Source organism: Macrobrachium rosenbergii, chromosome 1 (assembly GCF_040412425.1).
Source record: "Macrobrachium rosenbergii isolate ZJJX-2024 chromosome 1, ASM4041242v1, whole genome shotgun sequence".
NCBI classification, from domain to species: Eukaryota; Metazoa; Arthropoda; class Malacostraca; order Decapoda; family Palaemonidae; genus Macrobrachium; species Macrobrachium rosenbergii.
In genome coordinates this window covers 18,959,099-18,975,717 of record NC_089741.1, presented here as the reverse complement: position 1 = coordinate 18,975,717, position 16,619 = coordinate 18,959,099, and the positions used below count along the sequence as shown (strand labels likewise).

The window sequence follows — 16,619 nt, the reverse complement described above, 5'->3', positions numbered from 1 at the left end:
AGCTGGGTGGGAGGAGACCACAGGGAGAAACGTGAAGTAAAAAGGCAGAAAGCAATGCACCTGGTTAAAAAAAAGGGGGGGGGGAGGAATCATTGAAAAGGAACTATTATCATCATTTCCACTATGACGGGCAGATGTTACCCTGCAAGAAATGCTCTCTTTGGCGTCCTGGAAGCCGAGGAGGAAAGATGCAAATTAGAAAAATAAAGACTACGCTGAGCACTACAATGTGTAAAGGAATACATCCCTGAAGTGCTCTTGTTCATGCGCCCAGGTGACCTAAACGAATATGCTGTATTTATTTCACGTAACCCAAGTATAACTTACATACCGAGTGCACAGTGTCGTTATTCCTCGCTACCCTCGATAAGTAAGGTTACGCCACACGGTATATTTTCGTAACCTCTTCGCGTAATGCAGGCCAACTCGCTAAGATCGAATAGATATTTTTTCACAAAGGTACAGCTCGCTAACCTGGAATACCTAATTCACGTAACATAGGTATAAATAGCTATCTTTGACAGCCATCATAGTTTGTGCCATGGCCATCCTCCGAAATAATCATGTTTACAATACGCCTTCGAATACCTATGTTCAAGCGGTAGACCAGTAAGCTCTCTCTCTCTCTCTCTCTCTCTCTCTCTCTCTCTCTCTCTCTCTCTCTCCTTCGTCTGCTCCTAATTGGGAGAGTAATAGTGTCTTTCTGCAGTCGTAATGCGATCACCGGCAGTGTGCTTTTGCAATTACCGTTCAAAATGGCCACTTCCAACGAGATTACTGGCGGTAATCGTGAAGCATACGGGGATGGCATTGCTTCTCATCTTCCGTTCAATGTTCTGGTTTGTAGAACATAATGTTCGGTATAAATTTTGTAACTGGGACCTCGAAAGGGTCTTGGAGTTTAATGAAAGCATCCGGTTTCACTGAAGGGGAATTAACTAGATGCGTTACGTCGTTACGTTTATTACCTGATGTGTTTGGTGTTAAGATGCAGTTAGAAAGACATACATCTATCGGGTCATTAGAGACACAATTATGCATCTGTCATTTAGTTAGCGATTGCTGGGTGCGTAACTAAGTTATCTAATTACGTGTTTTTAAAAACGTGAATGGGAAAGCGAAAGTCGACTTTGTTTTTCCTTGATAGCTCCTATTCTTATACTCACGAAAACTCCATAATAAGGTTTTCATACAGAACCCTACTTTTATCAGTTAAACATCTGGTATTACCACTGAGGGCATAGACTGCCGAAAATCGGATTCAGTTAATACTGTTTTCTTTTATTTGTTTTTTTAGCTTTTTATTTTTATTTCCACATCTATGAGACTTTTTTCCCCATTATTATTTTTTTCGATGGCTGTTGTAGTCAACGATATTCTCATTAATTTCAGTGATAATGGTAAGGTATAAAATAAACATGAATTCTTTAATCAAACAAAGCCTGTTGTTCTTTGACATGGTCCAGGAGTACAGTCTAATTCAACCTGCCGATATTTATGGAAAATGTGTCTCTATTTATTATATCCTTGCCTTTGTAAATCTTTAAAGATTATAGCCAACATAGATTTAATTCTGTAAGCTACCGTTATGACACATACAACACCTAAATATTTAACAGCAGACTTCTACCATTCAGATGTACCGACGATCACACACAATATAGTTTATTCTAAAATGTTTTGAACAACAAATCAAAACAAGTTGGACGGCTCATTTTTCTTCCTATCCTTGTTCCTCGCTTTCACCTGTTCTCCTCTCCCCTTTTAGTCCCTAATCACCTCTGTTCCACTCTTCCCCCCAGTCATTCTCCGATCTTTCTCATCTCCCGTCATTCACTTGAATCTCCTTTCATCTATATCGTAATTTAATATCAAGCCATGTCTACGACCAGCGGTGACATCATAGACCGGTTAGTGACCTCAGCCTCACCTTCATTATCATCTTTCTCCTTTTCTTCTTCTTCTTCTTCTTCTTCTTCATCTTCTCATCATCATTATTATTATTATTATTATTATTATTATTATTATTATTATTATTATTATTATTATTATTATCTTGACCACCAAGTTAGATGAGTGGGACAGCTAGATAGGAATAAACAACAGGAAGAGGATGAAGAACCGTCTCAATTTCATTCACGAGGCACACTGTAAGCAATAGCGCCTGACAAGAACCTCGTTCTGTGCATTGGTGTTTTATTTCAGGAACGAAATACCCATAAACATACTGCAAGACGATCGTGACTGGAACGGGAATGCGATACACACTTAACTTAGCTTTGAAACGTTGCCAGTTTTGGAATCTTATCAATGTGTGCAATACTGGAATGCAATCTCATTTCTTTAATTTTATATCCCATCACTTGGGGCTTTTGTCTTTCATTCTTTGTAGCCTCTGCCACTATTTCTATTACTCTTTCTCTTTAATTATATATATATATATATATATATATATATATATATATTATATATATATAATATATATATACATATTTATATATATAGTCCATACATATAAAAATGGATGATGTGTGTGTGTGTGTGTTCCACATACACTCTGAAACGCATTGAGCAATTTCAACCAAACTTGGTATACATATGACTTACCATTTAGGAAAGAACACTGTTGGAGTAAGACATTACCGGCACCAAAAGGGGTTGTGTGGGAAGGGGGTGATACAGAAAACGACTTGGCGCTTTTGTCTTTCATTCTTTGTAGCCTCTGACACTATTTCTGTTACCCTTTCTCTTTAATCATATATATATACATACATATATATATATATATATATATATATATATATATATATATATATATATGTATATATATATTTATAAATATATTTATATACATATAAATATATATATATATATATATATATATATATATATATACATATATATATATATATATATATATATATATATATATATGTACATATATATATACTGTATATATACATATATATTCCATATATATAAAAATGAATGTATGTATATGTGTGTGTGTGTGTATGTTCCACATACACTCTAAAATGCATTGAGCAATTTCAACCAAACTTGGTATACATATATTATGAATTACCATCTAGGAAAGAACATTGTTGGGGTAAGACATTACTGGCACCAAAAGGGGGTGTGTGGGAAGGGGATGATACAGAAAACGACAGATATTAGTGTCTAATCCATAGCTTTCAAGGTCGCTGAGATGAATAGTGATGCTCCCGATGCCCTTAAGTCCAAGCTCAGCCCTGATAGGGAGGGGGTGGGAAGTGGGTGACATGTAAAAATAACCAAAATGACAGATATTAGTGTCTAATCCATGGTTTTCGAGGTTACTGAGATTAATAGTGACACTCCTGATGCCCTTCAAGTCCAAGTTCAGCCCTGATAGGAAGGGGGATGGGTAGGAAGGTGGTGACATGTAAAAATAACCGAAACGACAGATATTAGTGTCTAATCCATAATTTTCGAGGTCCCTTCAAGTCCAAGTTCAGCCCCGATAGGAATTGCGGGGGTGAGAAGAGCTGAAAAATAAAATGTCAAAAGTGACAGATAGAGACACACTCTGATGGCTTTCAAGTCCAAGTTCAGCCCTGATAGGAATGGGGGAGCGAGAAGTGGTGAAACATAAAATGTCAAAAATGCTGGACAATGTAACTGAAGCAACTATCTTAACAGGAATGGGAGATAGAGAGAGTTTATCAGTTGTCATTCAGAGATTTCCTGGGCAGCACTGAGTTGGTCAGCTAATATAATTAATATATATGTGTGTGTGCGTGTGTATATGTAGGTATAGGTATGTGTGTGCTTGCATTTTGTGTCTATATGTATATTTGTGTTTGTGTGCTTGTGCAGTCTTGTGTGTGTGTGTGTGTGTGTGCGTGTAGGTTTTCCGATGCATATATTTTTCTAAAGTTTGTTTCATATTACAAATATTTTATAATAATTTAAAGCAAAAGTGTAGCTTCAAAAAAGGGGTCAGAAATGTTTTCCCTTCCATACCAAGAAAAAATATCTAATCCTAGATAATAAAAAAAAAAGGCCGACTGAGGAAAACATTTCGCCACAATTTCCCTCCTTCCAGGCCGAGGGAAAACTGGGTTCGAGCGAGATTCACGATGACACTCTGCCTGATAACAATCTGAGATGATTCGGTAAAATCATCGTGGAACGATCGAAAATTATCTCTGCATCTGGATGGATGAACGTGGTGTGACTACGAGCTCTATCTGATTATCTCTTTTTCTCAGACTTTCTAAATTTCTTTTTAGGCAGCGCACTAATTTTGAATTAAAATTTCACCCAGGAAATTTATGCAGGCAGCGCGCACGACACACGCCATCTTAATAGGCGTGCGTGCACGCCCATCCTCCGATACGTCAAGACCAATCATCTCAAAGACGTTCGTGTCTTAATTTAATGAGACTGCAGAGATTGGATGGAGCGACGAAAGGCACGAAAGCAGACCGTGATAGATGGAACGAAAGGAGAAAAGCCGAGAATAACATAAGAAAAGAAATTTTAAGAGTTAAAACAGACGACAAAAAGGACATAGGCAGAAGAATGCAGTAGTAAAGAGAGGAAACATTTCAAGGGAAAAATAAACAAAATCAATCTAAATAGAAAAATCAGGAAATAAGAGACAGCAGTATAAGAAGAGCCACATAATATTATGAATAAGAAATATGAAATAAAGAGATTTTAACCAGAAATGAGAAGATAGGACACATAAGAAGCAAAGAAAATAACAAGGAAAAAAATGATAATAAGAGAAGCCATTTCAGGAGAGCCACAATAAACACGAGAGACACAACACAGAAATTTAATAGTTTATCTGTGACGGATTTAACAAGAGATCCATATATATATATATATATATATATATATATATATATATATATATATATATATATATATATATATATATATATATATATATATATATATATATATATACTGTATATATATATATTATATATATAGATAGATAGATATATAGATATATGTATATATATAGATATAATATATATATTTATTTATATATTTAATATATAATTTCTATGTATATTTATATATATATATATGTGTATATATATGTATATATATGTATATGTATATATATACATATATATGTGTATGTATACATATAAAGCACGAAACAGAGTAAAAAAGAAAAAGAAAACCATAAAGCGAAAAAGAATGAAATGTGTAAAGAGAAGGACCCCGAATCTCAAGAGATTAAGGGAGGTGGTTTTAGAGAGAAAAGAGATTGGTGCAGGAGCTTGACCTCATTTTTCAGAGGGTCGGGGGCGAGTGACCTGTTTTTGTAAGGACCACAACATCTACTTGGTCTTAGCAAGAAGGTGAAAATGGTGAGAAGCAATCATGTGATTGATTTAGGGGTGATTGGTTGATTTCTGTGGTTATGGTTTTTCAATAAATAACTTTTTTTGGGTGTAGTAGACACAAACTTTTAAGCATAATCAGTTCTCTCTCTCTCTCTCTCTCTCTCTCTCTCTCTCTCTCTCTCTCTCTCTCTCTCTCTCTCTCTCTCCTGAACAGTAATGTATTTTACAGAGGGGTCGGTAAGGAAAAAGCTAATCCCTTAAAGCCCAGGGTTTTTGTTCATTCATTATTCAAAGTAATTTCCTTACCCTTTTCTCTCTCTCTCTCTCTCTCTCTCTCTCTCTCTCTCTCTCTAACGGGAATATATTTATTTACCGAGGGGAACGTAGGGAAAAAATTAATCCCTTAGAATCCAGGATTTTATTCATTCATTAATCAAAGCTATTTTCTCTCTCTCTCTCTCTCTCTCTCTCTCTCTCTCTCTCTCTCTCTCTCTCTCTCTCTCTCTCTCTCTCTCTCTCTCTCTCACCCCTTTTTTCAGCTAACGATGCAATGGTCTTTTACAAGAAACTTCTTAATAGAAAGAATCCATAACATAAGTTTCTAACTTTGAAGTTTGAAATAGGTCTGCCCCTCTTCTTAACATTTGTTCTCTCCCCATCCCAACCCCGCCACCCACCCCTCTCTCTCTCTCTCTCTCTCTCTCTCTCTCTCTCTCTCTCTCTCTCTCTCTCTCTCTCTCTCTGCGCTCTTTTTACACGTAATCTTACAAAAAAATCAATGTTCTTCATTGGTTAAAACAAATCATTTTAACAAATGAGTAAAATAGCAACCGAAGTCGGCCTATAAATCTGAACTTTTATGAAAACATATTGCTAATTTTGTTAAGGAAGTTAAGGTAATTAATGAGATCATACTCAAATACTAAGAGAGAGAGAGAGAGAGAACCGTTTAGTTACTGTTTTTAGTTTTCTGTAAACGAAAACTATTGTGGCGGCTTTGTCAGCCCGTCCGCACTTTACTCTGTCCGCACTTTTTTCTGTCCGCGATCTTAAAATGCACTGAGGCTAAGGGCTGCAAACTGGTATGTTGATCATCCACCCTCCAATCATCAAACATACCAAATTGCAGCCCTTTAGCCTCAGTAGTTTTTATTTCATTTAAGGTTAAAGTTAGCCATAATAGTGCTTCTGGCAACGATATAGGATAAGCCACCACCTGGCCGTAGTTGAAGTTTCATGTGGTGCTGCTCAAACGGCATTATAGCGAGACCACCAAAAGAGAGATGTACTTTCGGTGGCCTTAATTATACGCTGTAGCTGCTGTATATAAAACTCGATTTCGCCGAAGAAACTCCGGCGCATTTTTTACTTGTTTTTTTCTTCATTCTACTCAAACTATATTTCATTTTGCCTTTAGAGTTTCTTTTTAGTCGTAACTAAAATTTAAAACACTCAAAAAGTGATTTACAAAAGCATAAAACTTAAAAGATTGATTAAAATAACGCTGAAGAGAATGATTGTCTTTGTTGTCTACAGGTTAGGATTAAGCTTACTTCTTCGAATGTGCACTGTGAAAGTTGCCGACTCGTAGAGTGCTAGGTAGAGGACTAATATTTTCTCTCCTGTTCGGAATAGTTTGAGAGGGTCTTCAGAACTATTCTGAGCGATCGTACGGCGAGATTTTATACTATGAATTTACAAACGTCGAAAAAACAAACAACTTAATTATCTTCACCATTTTGTCTAGTGTAGGTTTGAACAACTAAGCGAGGAGATTGTGTATATATATATATATATATATATATATATATATATATATATATATATATATATATATATATACATATATATATATATATATATATATATATATATATATATATATATATATATATATATATATATATATATATATATATATATATATATATATATATATATATATATATATATATATATATATACATACAGTATATATGTGTATGTATATTTATATATAAACATATATGTGTATAAATATTTGTCTGTTATTAATGTATATATACTGTATATGTAAATACACACACACACACACACACACATATATATATATATATATAATAAATATAAATATGTATACGCGTGTGTGTTTGTGTGCATGCGTCTGTGTATGTTGAAGGAATGTTGTTAAATTTGTAATATGAGGCATTGCAAAAAATAGAAAAAAGCAATAAAAGTTAATAATTATCTAACCCGTTAGTACAGAACCTTCTTTAGTATCAACTGGAATTAGATTATTTACAGCGTACAGCATTATGAAGACTACGATAAGTATAGAACAGAAATTTAAGGGGGTGAGATAAAGAGATATTTTAAGGAATAAAATTAAGTAGCGATTCGTTGCGTCAGGTATGTATTTAGATAAGATATCTGCCCTAAGGACTTGTCTTGTTTATGTTAATGCAGCAGCAATGCGCAATTGCAGATAATATATGTGAGACATGTTGGTATATCATGAATATTAATATAAGGCATTAGCGAGGTAGCGTCCGCTAAAAGAGAGAGAGAGAGAGAGAGCTTTGGCCATTCAGTCATCAAATGTTGGATGATTCAATTAGCCTCTATCAAAGGTAAACATCAATTGAATGATGGATGCTGAAAATAATTTATCGCTACTCATGCAGGATGATCGATATGGGAATTCGATGTATCAATGAAATATTAAATACGTGCTTTTTTATATTTTTTGGAGGGGTTGGATACGTGGGGAGGGGTAAGAGATTGGGTCTTGGCAATTAAATGCCGGTTAGATGAAAATAGGAAAAATGAGAAGACTAGTAGGTACTAGGCATGTAATTATTATTACATTGATCTAAAAGTAAAAATTTTACGAATTAATATATTATTTTTCGTTTAATCATGTTTGGGATGTTGGCGTAAGGAAAATATCAAGTACCTAACGGTTGTAAGTCTTGAAAGCCATTTACTGTAATTCCCGAAATGCCAAATCTAGGGAGGACTCAGCTAGAAAACGAGAGAGAGAGAGAGAGAGAGAGAGAGAGAGAGAGAGAGAGAGAGAGAGAGAGAGTTAGAAAAACCAATTTTCAACCTTCATTTCATTGTGAACTACGTGAAATGAATCGCAGTGCTTAGTTTTTGGATCTTTAGCCCTTTTTTCTCAAATCAAGAGTTAATTCTTCGTGCACCTAATTTTATCTAAGAGATCAGGCTCACAATACTGTTATTTATGTAACAAATTTTGAATGAGAGCAAAATCAGTTCATTAAGGTTTGCTCTTATATACACACACACACATATATATATATATATATATATATATATATATATATATATATATATATATATATATATATATATATATATATATATATATATATATATTTATATATATATATATAATATATAATGTGTATATATATTTATATATATGTATGTATAAATACATGTATATAATATATATATATATATATATATATATATATATATATATATATATATATATATATACTGTATATATATATATATATATATATATATATATATATATATATATATATATATATACACACATGCATGTAAGCACCATTGTTAGATAAAGTCTTATATCAAGAAAGATGAACTGTATACGGCAACGCTGACGCTGCAACTGAAGGAGATGATGTTTTTATATATTATAAAATGCATGCAAAGTTAAACACCGTCTGTCTTAGTTGTTAATGTCCTGGGTTTTAGAGGCACATGGTAAAAATGTTGATAATTTTCGCAGTGTTAATACAGCAGTATATTATAGTTTTTTATACAAAGTGTCATTCGTAATGTAAAGAAAAATGAAGGATCTTTCTGATAACATAACAAAGGAATCATGACGTCATCAAGGGCGGACTGCAGTCTTCAAGTCTGGGAAATTACGCGTCCAGAGACTTGAGAAATTGTCTCTTTCTAATGAGGTCGTATCACTTCGTGAGCGACTAGACAGGTTTTGCGAGGCTTCCCCCCTGCATATAATTTCAAATTACATTCTCGTCAGATGCAGCCATTTTTCATTCATTTCGTTCTCCATTAAAGGTATCTCTCTTCCTTGACAATAAATTTTGCATTATTACCTGTTTTATATTCAACGCAGAGGGAACCATTAACCCTTCCAGTTATATTGCATTTAAATATAATCAAGAATCAATTAAGTAATTACAGAGTTAATAATGTTTCAGAGAGGGAAGGAAGATGATAATAATTATTACTTAATGAAAAGCTAAATTCTATTCCCTCACGATACGAAACGTTCCGGGAGGGGCTGGGTCGTGGTAAACGTAGGTAAATTATACGTGTCGTTCTGCGTAGAAATAAATTCTGTATGCTAAGGTTCCGCTTTTTATCAGGGGCATTTAGGGGAAGAGAATAAACAAAGTAAGAATGAAGAATGGAAAGAAAGGATATGGAAATAAGAAAAAACAAAGCCCAAGAATGAGACGAAAATTGTTTGTTGTCACCACTCACGCTTTTGCTGGCTGTGCCAGTACCCAAAGCAACAGTGAACATGAAAGCAACACACAAAAAACGGATTAAGAAAATAGAATGGAATATTCGTTGCAGGGAAGGGGAAGAGGGGAACTGAAAATAAAAGGGAGAATTGTAGGTATTATCTGTTAAAAATGCTGAAAGAATTACAATTTCGCCTCGGAGAGGAAATGTTCATTACACGAGGAGGGAAAAAGTAATAGCGGAAATATGTTCCTGCAATAAAATTAATACCTATAAATATGTAAGCAAATAATAATACTAATAACAACAGTTAAGTCAATGAATAAATAATCTATTACATAATCTTCATCATATTCCTTGCCTGCCAAGTCCTTTGGAAAAGAAAGATATTAAAGGTTAATGTATTAGCTTAGTAAAATTTATTACATTTGTGCTATAACTCCCTAAATACTGATGCGGGCTCACATGAACTCTGTTATATTTCCTCTCTCATAACTTTCGTGTTTCATTTTATTAACTTCTTCGTGATGACCCCATACCCTTTGGATGAAATGTTAATTACTTCATATTAGTTGACCATTTTGAACTATATTGTAATTGTAAAATTAAGAAATAAGGACGACATAATAACCCTCCGATCAATCATCACTACAGTGATGAGACTTAGGAACCATTCCTTAGTTATGTCAAGCAGCGATGTAATTTAAGAGTAATTCCTAATTTCTGCATTAATAAGCTGTTAGTTACGAAACATTACTCCAATGGTCACTCGAGTGTTGAGACTCAGGAAACATTCCTTTAATTTAATTGTCCCTTCAATCATCACCATGATGAATAAGCTTGAGAATCTGTTTTTAAATCATTTCCGTAATGATGTCACTTATAAATTACGAGTATATCTACTATCATGATATGGATGCAACCTAGCAATCATTTCTCGAACCATCGCCACAATAATGTGACTTGGGAGCCAGTACCTTAGTCGTCATTACAAATATTCCTTTAATCATTACTGCGATGCAGTATCTTCGGGATTCATACCTCTAATTGTCGCCGGAATTATATAAGTTAGGAATCAATCCTTCAGTGACGACTGCAGTACTATAATTTAGGAATTAATTCATTCCGTCAGTCATCAGTGTAGTTATATACTTTAAGAAACAGTCTTCCCACCATCACCTCAGTGTTTCCTTCCCTTAGAGTGAAGGTCTTGAGAAAATGCAAAGGTCCGTGCATGGAAATTTCGATTACAGAAGAAGCTCTGATCAAAATTGGGACATTTGGGATATTAAAAGTGGCAAACGTAGAGGTAAAAGAAGACTTACCTGTCTTTACCTTTAGTTTCATCAATCATTGTCAGTTTCAGAGTTTACCAAGATTCTCCCAACATCATAGCACATATCTTCACAATATTGTTAAATACAATAATACTCCATATAATTGTTATACTTTAATGACACCAATGCTAACGGTTTTTAGCCAAGAAGACCTCATAACTTCTCGAGATCTTTGCAGGCTTAGAGTACTTTTGTTACTGTATACTACAAGCATTTAGTCCGATCGGGATATATATATATATATATATATATATATATATATATATATATATATATATATATATATATATATATATATAAAATACTCTTAACTTTTCCTAACCAGGGTGTGCCTGTTGCAGCTTTAATAAAATGTATTTGAAATTGACACATACTCGTACATTGATAAGTGAGATGAAATGGGCTTATATCCTTCTTCGTGGCACTTAACATTAACATAACAAGCGAATCCCACATTGAAAGGTTATAAGTTACCTCATATATTCCATCTTCAGATTCAATGCTTATAGTGTAAACGGTATCCAAATATGTAAGGAATTCAGGAAGTTAAAGGGAAATTTTGACCTAATATTAAAACAACATGAATCTCCCGAATGTGACCAGTAAATTCTATATAGTGTCGACGATAATAACGTGATTTATTTCTTCTGCAATACTATTTTAGAGCGCCTGGCAGCATAGCCTGAGTTTTTCCAGCTTGTTTTGGTGTTTCCTGTAAAAAGTATTTGTTTAGTTGCGAATTATCTTTGTTGTTAAATTATTTCATTCATTTCAATTGCCTTCTTATTTTAGTCTCTAGAGCTTAATCTTGGATAATTATTGGCCATTTTGGTTTGATTTAAATGAATGTCCGTCCAGTTTGTACAATAATAATACTAAGAACAATAAATGACAATGATAATAATATCATTTATCGAAAAAATAAGATCTGTTGTGCTGTGCAGAGCTTTGAATCTCGAGCCAGAATTTAATCCACCACTTCGCTCATTTTGGATAATGATGCAGCACATTAGAACAACAGCTATTGTCATTATTTTTCACACAATAATAGCTCCCGATGACGACAGCATTGGCGGAAATATCTGGGCAATAATAATACTGACAAAACAAGCGGCGTCGTTGGCGACGACGTCAGTGGTAATCGCGTAGAGGACATTGAAATCCAGGATAACGATTGAGGATTTCGCCACTGACCGGAAACTCGAGGGCCAGCCGAGAGGAAAGCGAGGGGAGTGAACGGAAACAGCGCTTTCTGTAAATAAGGGGAAAGACCAATTTACGCAAGAGATTATGGAATATGAAGAGAGGGTCCTCGATGTTGCCTCCGCGTTGATTAGAATTTATTTGTATGCTCGGTGATTTATTTTGTTTGTTTATGTATATCTCCTTGGCCTTTTTTTTATTTGTATGGGTCTGTCTGTTTACCTGTTTTATTCGTTGAGAATTCTATATTCGTGTACTCATCTGTATGGATTTATATGTATTGTTTTCTGAATTATTTTCGTGCCCAGTTTTCATCATTGGAAAAACTTTCTTGTTACAATTAATCTTTATATTATTATTATTATTATTATTATTATTATTATTATTATTATTATTATTATTATTATTATTATTATTATTAAGTTTTAGTTGCTGTTGGTGTTGTTTCTAATGTACAAGCTAAAACAGCAGTAACATTTGTAGCACCTGCGATATCGAAAACCATTTCTTTAGTCAGAACATAATCTGACGGACAGAGGCGGTTCTCTTCTGCGAATGGTTTGTCACTTCGCTCGACCTCAGACCCTTCTGTGACACATCTGAAAGTTCTATATCTTTTGGTCACTGTACTTCCGTTGAGCCAAATGTGCGTCCTCCTCCTCCCCCGCCCCGTCTTCTCCTCCTCCTACTCTTCCTTTTCCTCTTCCTCTTCTTCCTCTGTCTTCTACTCCTCCTCCTCTTCCTCTTCTTCCTCTTCCTCTTCCTCCTACTCCTTCCCCTTCGCCTCCTCCTCTTCCTCCTCCTCCCCCCCCCCACTCCTTTCAGGCAGAAACGCTGATTGACTGGTTTCTGTAAGCTGGTATTACAACTCTGGTTATCAGTGCTGTTCTCTCATGTGTCCTTGTATTCCATTCTCGAACCTAATGAGTCCCTTTCCGCCTCTCTAGTGGACTGACTGATTACCGACTGGTTTCCGTAAAATGGCATCGCAATTATGGTCGTCGATGTCATATTCGTAGGTGACCTCGTAACTCGCCGTTCGACCACTTCCCCCATTTATTCTGTGGCTGCCCTGCTCCTCTACTCAGAGGCTTTGGAATGTTCTCATTTCTTCTGTTACCCCTCTTCTTGTTCAGGACGGCGTTAAGCGTTTCGTTAGGTTTTAGCCGTCACTTTTTTCCATCTTTTATTATGGGCATGGGAATAATTAAGGACACTGATTTGCTCGTCCAACTGACATGGTATTAAAAAAAATTACTTTTGACTCTGGAATACTGTAGGGCAGCAGTCATTACCAGATCAGTACAACAACTTCAAGTAGAACATTACACATCATGGTGGGATGATACTTACCCAATAATGATCAATTGATAATCAGATTATTGCTCTTAATGAGAATAACACTTGCCAGTTAATGAGCAGAACTGTTTGTAGTTGAGATAATACTCACCCATCAATGAGAGGCGACTCCTGAAGGAGATTGTGGGCTGCCTCTAACCTCTCCTGGAAAGGGGCGTTAGGAGAAACTCGCACAGGTAAAGGGCTGGCTGAGCAGGGCACGCGACCCACAAGGAACACCAACAGCATTTCGATCCATAGTGTTCTTGCTGGAACGGGTGTGGGCATCCCTGGAATGCAACGGAGAGACAATTAGAGATTTTTTTCCAAGTGTCAAATTCCCAGTTCGCTTCGTTTCTATTTTCAATTCTTGTATATCTTATAATTTGGCTCCATTTCGAGTCTGGTATTTTTGTTATTGTAAGAGCCTTACTATTATTGTTATTGAAGGCAATTAAGGACAATCACGTTCTTTCAGTGTGGGGATAAAATAAGGTCCTTTTCTTGAGTGTAAATCTTGGTATATTATTCAAGATTCACTTCTTCTTCTTCTTCTTTTAACGTGCTTTTATTCCCATTTTTGTATGGGGTGAAAATCCTTAATTTTTACGAGGACTATTGTCCACATGTCATAGGGAATGAAACTAGATGGTATATTTTTAACACTATACCAAGATTTACACTCAAGAAAAGGGTCTTATTTTATCCTCGATTTTTGTCAGTATTAGCAGTAATAGTGTTAGTAGGAGAAATAATGACGATGCTAAATAATAATCTTAAGTGGTCTTTTAAATTTCCTAACTTTAGACCAATATGTAAAATACCATTCAGCCTAGCTAAGAGATTGATTTTCGATATGAATTAGCTTTCATTTTTTAATCAATATGTAAATGTAAGACAGAAGATGTTATGGATCACGTAAAAGTTAAAAAAAAAAAGCTTCATGTATTCATATTTTCCTATCATTTATAAAAGATATATTTCCTATTATACGCGTTTTCCCTTTAAAGGGTGTAGCTCCATCATGTTCTGGAATTCCTTTTCGTTGAGGTTCTTTAGGGATGAAATTATTTTGCTATTCCCCTCTCACCTACCCCGTAGCTTTCACCCACATCATTCAACTAACTACCAAGGAATACTTCATTGCTAAAATTGTTAGAGTCAGTCAGCATTTTTTCCGAAACGAGCTAAATTGTTTTTCCGGCCCCAACTACGAAAGTAGTTTAGCAATGTTTCTTTTCGATCAAAGCCTCCCCAAATAAAATTAATGTTCTATAACTCAGTGCCTGACAAAAAGAACAAATTATATTTAACTGTAGAAAAAAGTAAATCATGCAGAACGACTTTCCGTTATGCATGTTTTCCGTTAAATCTGAAGTTTTTTACCTGCCTACCCGTGCAGGGACCTCGAATGTAAACATTTCAGTGAAAGATTTAAAGGTGAGGTCTTTCATAAGGTGCCCAACGCCCTGTGTTCCATTGTGAAGCTGACGATGAATACTAAAGGAAATATACTGAAGAGGACTTGGACGGAACAAAAATGCAAAGTATTATCTAGATCATTCTGGAAATTACTGTGGTCGAAGCTCGAAGTGGATGGTGTCTTCTGAACTACCTCAGGTGTTCACTGGTATGCTTTCCCTCAACCGTCGCATTTATGAGGTTATTGCGGGTAATTATGCTATCATTCTGTACTCAGTGAGATCTTTTCCGTTTATTCTACTTGATCTAAAACTCAAACACCAATGACGAGAAATGTCCGGAAATAATGCTGTTTTCGATGAGGCCTCATCGAATTATTTTCCTTCTCATACAGAAAACAGCGATGAAGAAAAGCTGAAGTCTTTCCTTCGGAATCAAGCATTAAGACAAAACTATATAAAACTGACTTCATTAATGATAAATTTCATTTTAAAAAACTGTAGGATGCTCATATAGCTGCAAGTCTTTATTTTATTTTCTTTTTAAAAAGTAAAAACGTTGTTTCGCGTCACCAAGCTGACCGCTTAGTTCGTACTCAAGGCCATTTCATGGCACCTGGCTGCTTGCACCGGATTGCAATGGTCGTTGCTAGGTTCATAAATGCCTGGTATTTTACGAGGCAGAGGCGTTAACTTAACTCTCAACCGTCCTTTTTAGTTTTATGTAAAAGAAAACTATTGTGCCGGCTTTGTCTGTCCGTCTGCACTTTTTCTGTCCGCCCTCAGATCTTAAAAAACTAATGAGGCTAGAAGGCTGCAAATTGGTATGTTGAACATCCACCCTCCAATCATCAAACATACCAAATTGCAGCTCTCTAGCCTCAGTAGTTTTTATTTTATTTAAGGTTAAAGTTAGCTATAATCATGCGCCTGGCAACGATGTAGGACGAGCCACCCCCGGGCCGTGGTTAAAGTCACATGGGCCTCTGCTCATAGTGTATTATACCAACATCACCGAAAGATAGATATGTTTTCGGAGGTCTTAATTATACGCTGTACAGAAAACTCGATTTCGCCGAAGAAAATCCTGCGCATTTTTTACTTATTTCGTTTCTACCACATATTTTTTAAGCTTTTGTCCTTTTTTTATCAAGTCGTGTTTTATTTGTTTAGTTTGAACTTTTTGGCATATGGAGTTAGGGAATGACTGATAAGGCTACAAAAGTCTTGAAGTAAAAGTTTCTAATGATGTTCCACATTAAGAGTTCTTATATATTTACTTTGCATATCATTATTGCTATCATTACTAACCTCCACTGTGGCATTTGGAGTTGTAAAACGATTAATAAAGACTCACAGAGTTCTGAGACAAGAAATTAAGAGCCATTTTTCACGTGGAGACAAGCTTAGGGTTTATTTTTCATTTTGGCAGCTAAGACGGGAAAGTGATTAATTACTGTCGGGTCTCGAAAATTTAAAGATAAGATTTT

At 35.2% G+C, this 16,619-nt stretch overlaps 1 protein-coding gene and 1 long non-coding RNA gene across 2 annotated transcripts in view; one reads left to right on the top strand and one right to left on the bottom strand.

The window, feature by feature from the left end:
• The window catches only part of LOC136839422 (uncharacterized), a 486,213-nt gene that overhangs the window by 286,009 nt on the left and 183,585 nt on the right, over positions 1 to 16,619 (top strand). The gene's annotated exons all lie outside the window — the stretch shown is intronic.
• Positions 1 to 16,619, bottom strand: part of LOC136839250 (dipeptidase 1-like) — a 148,803-nt gene that overhangs the window by 76,119 nt on the left and 56,065 nt on the right. Inside the window, exon 2 of the mRNA XM_067105061.1 lies at positions 13,821 to 13,998. Within this exon, the coding sequence (XP_066961162.1) occupies positions 13,821 to 13,996 (176 nt within the window). The 5' untranslated portion in view covers positions 13,997 to 13,998. The remainder of the gene's footprint in view (positions 1 to 13,820; positions 13,999 to 16,619) is intronic.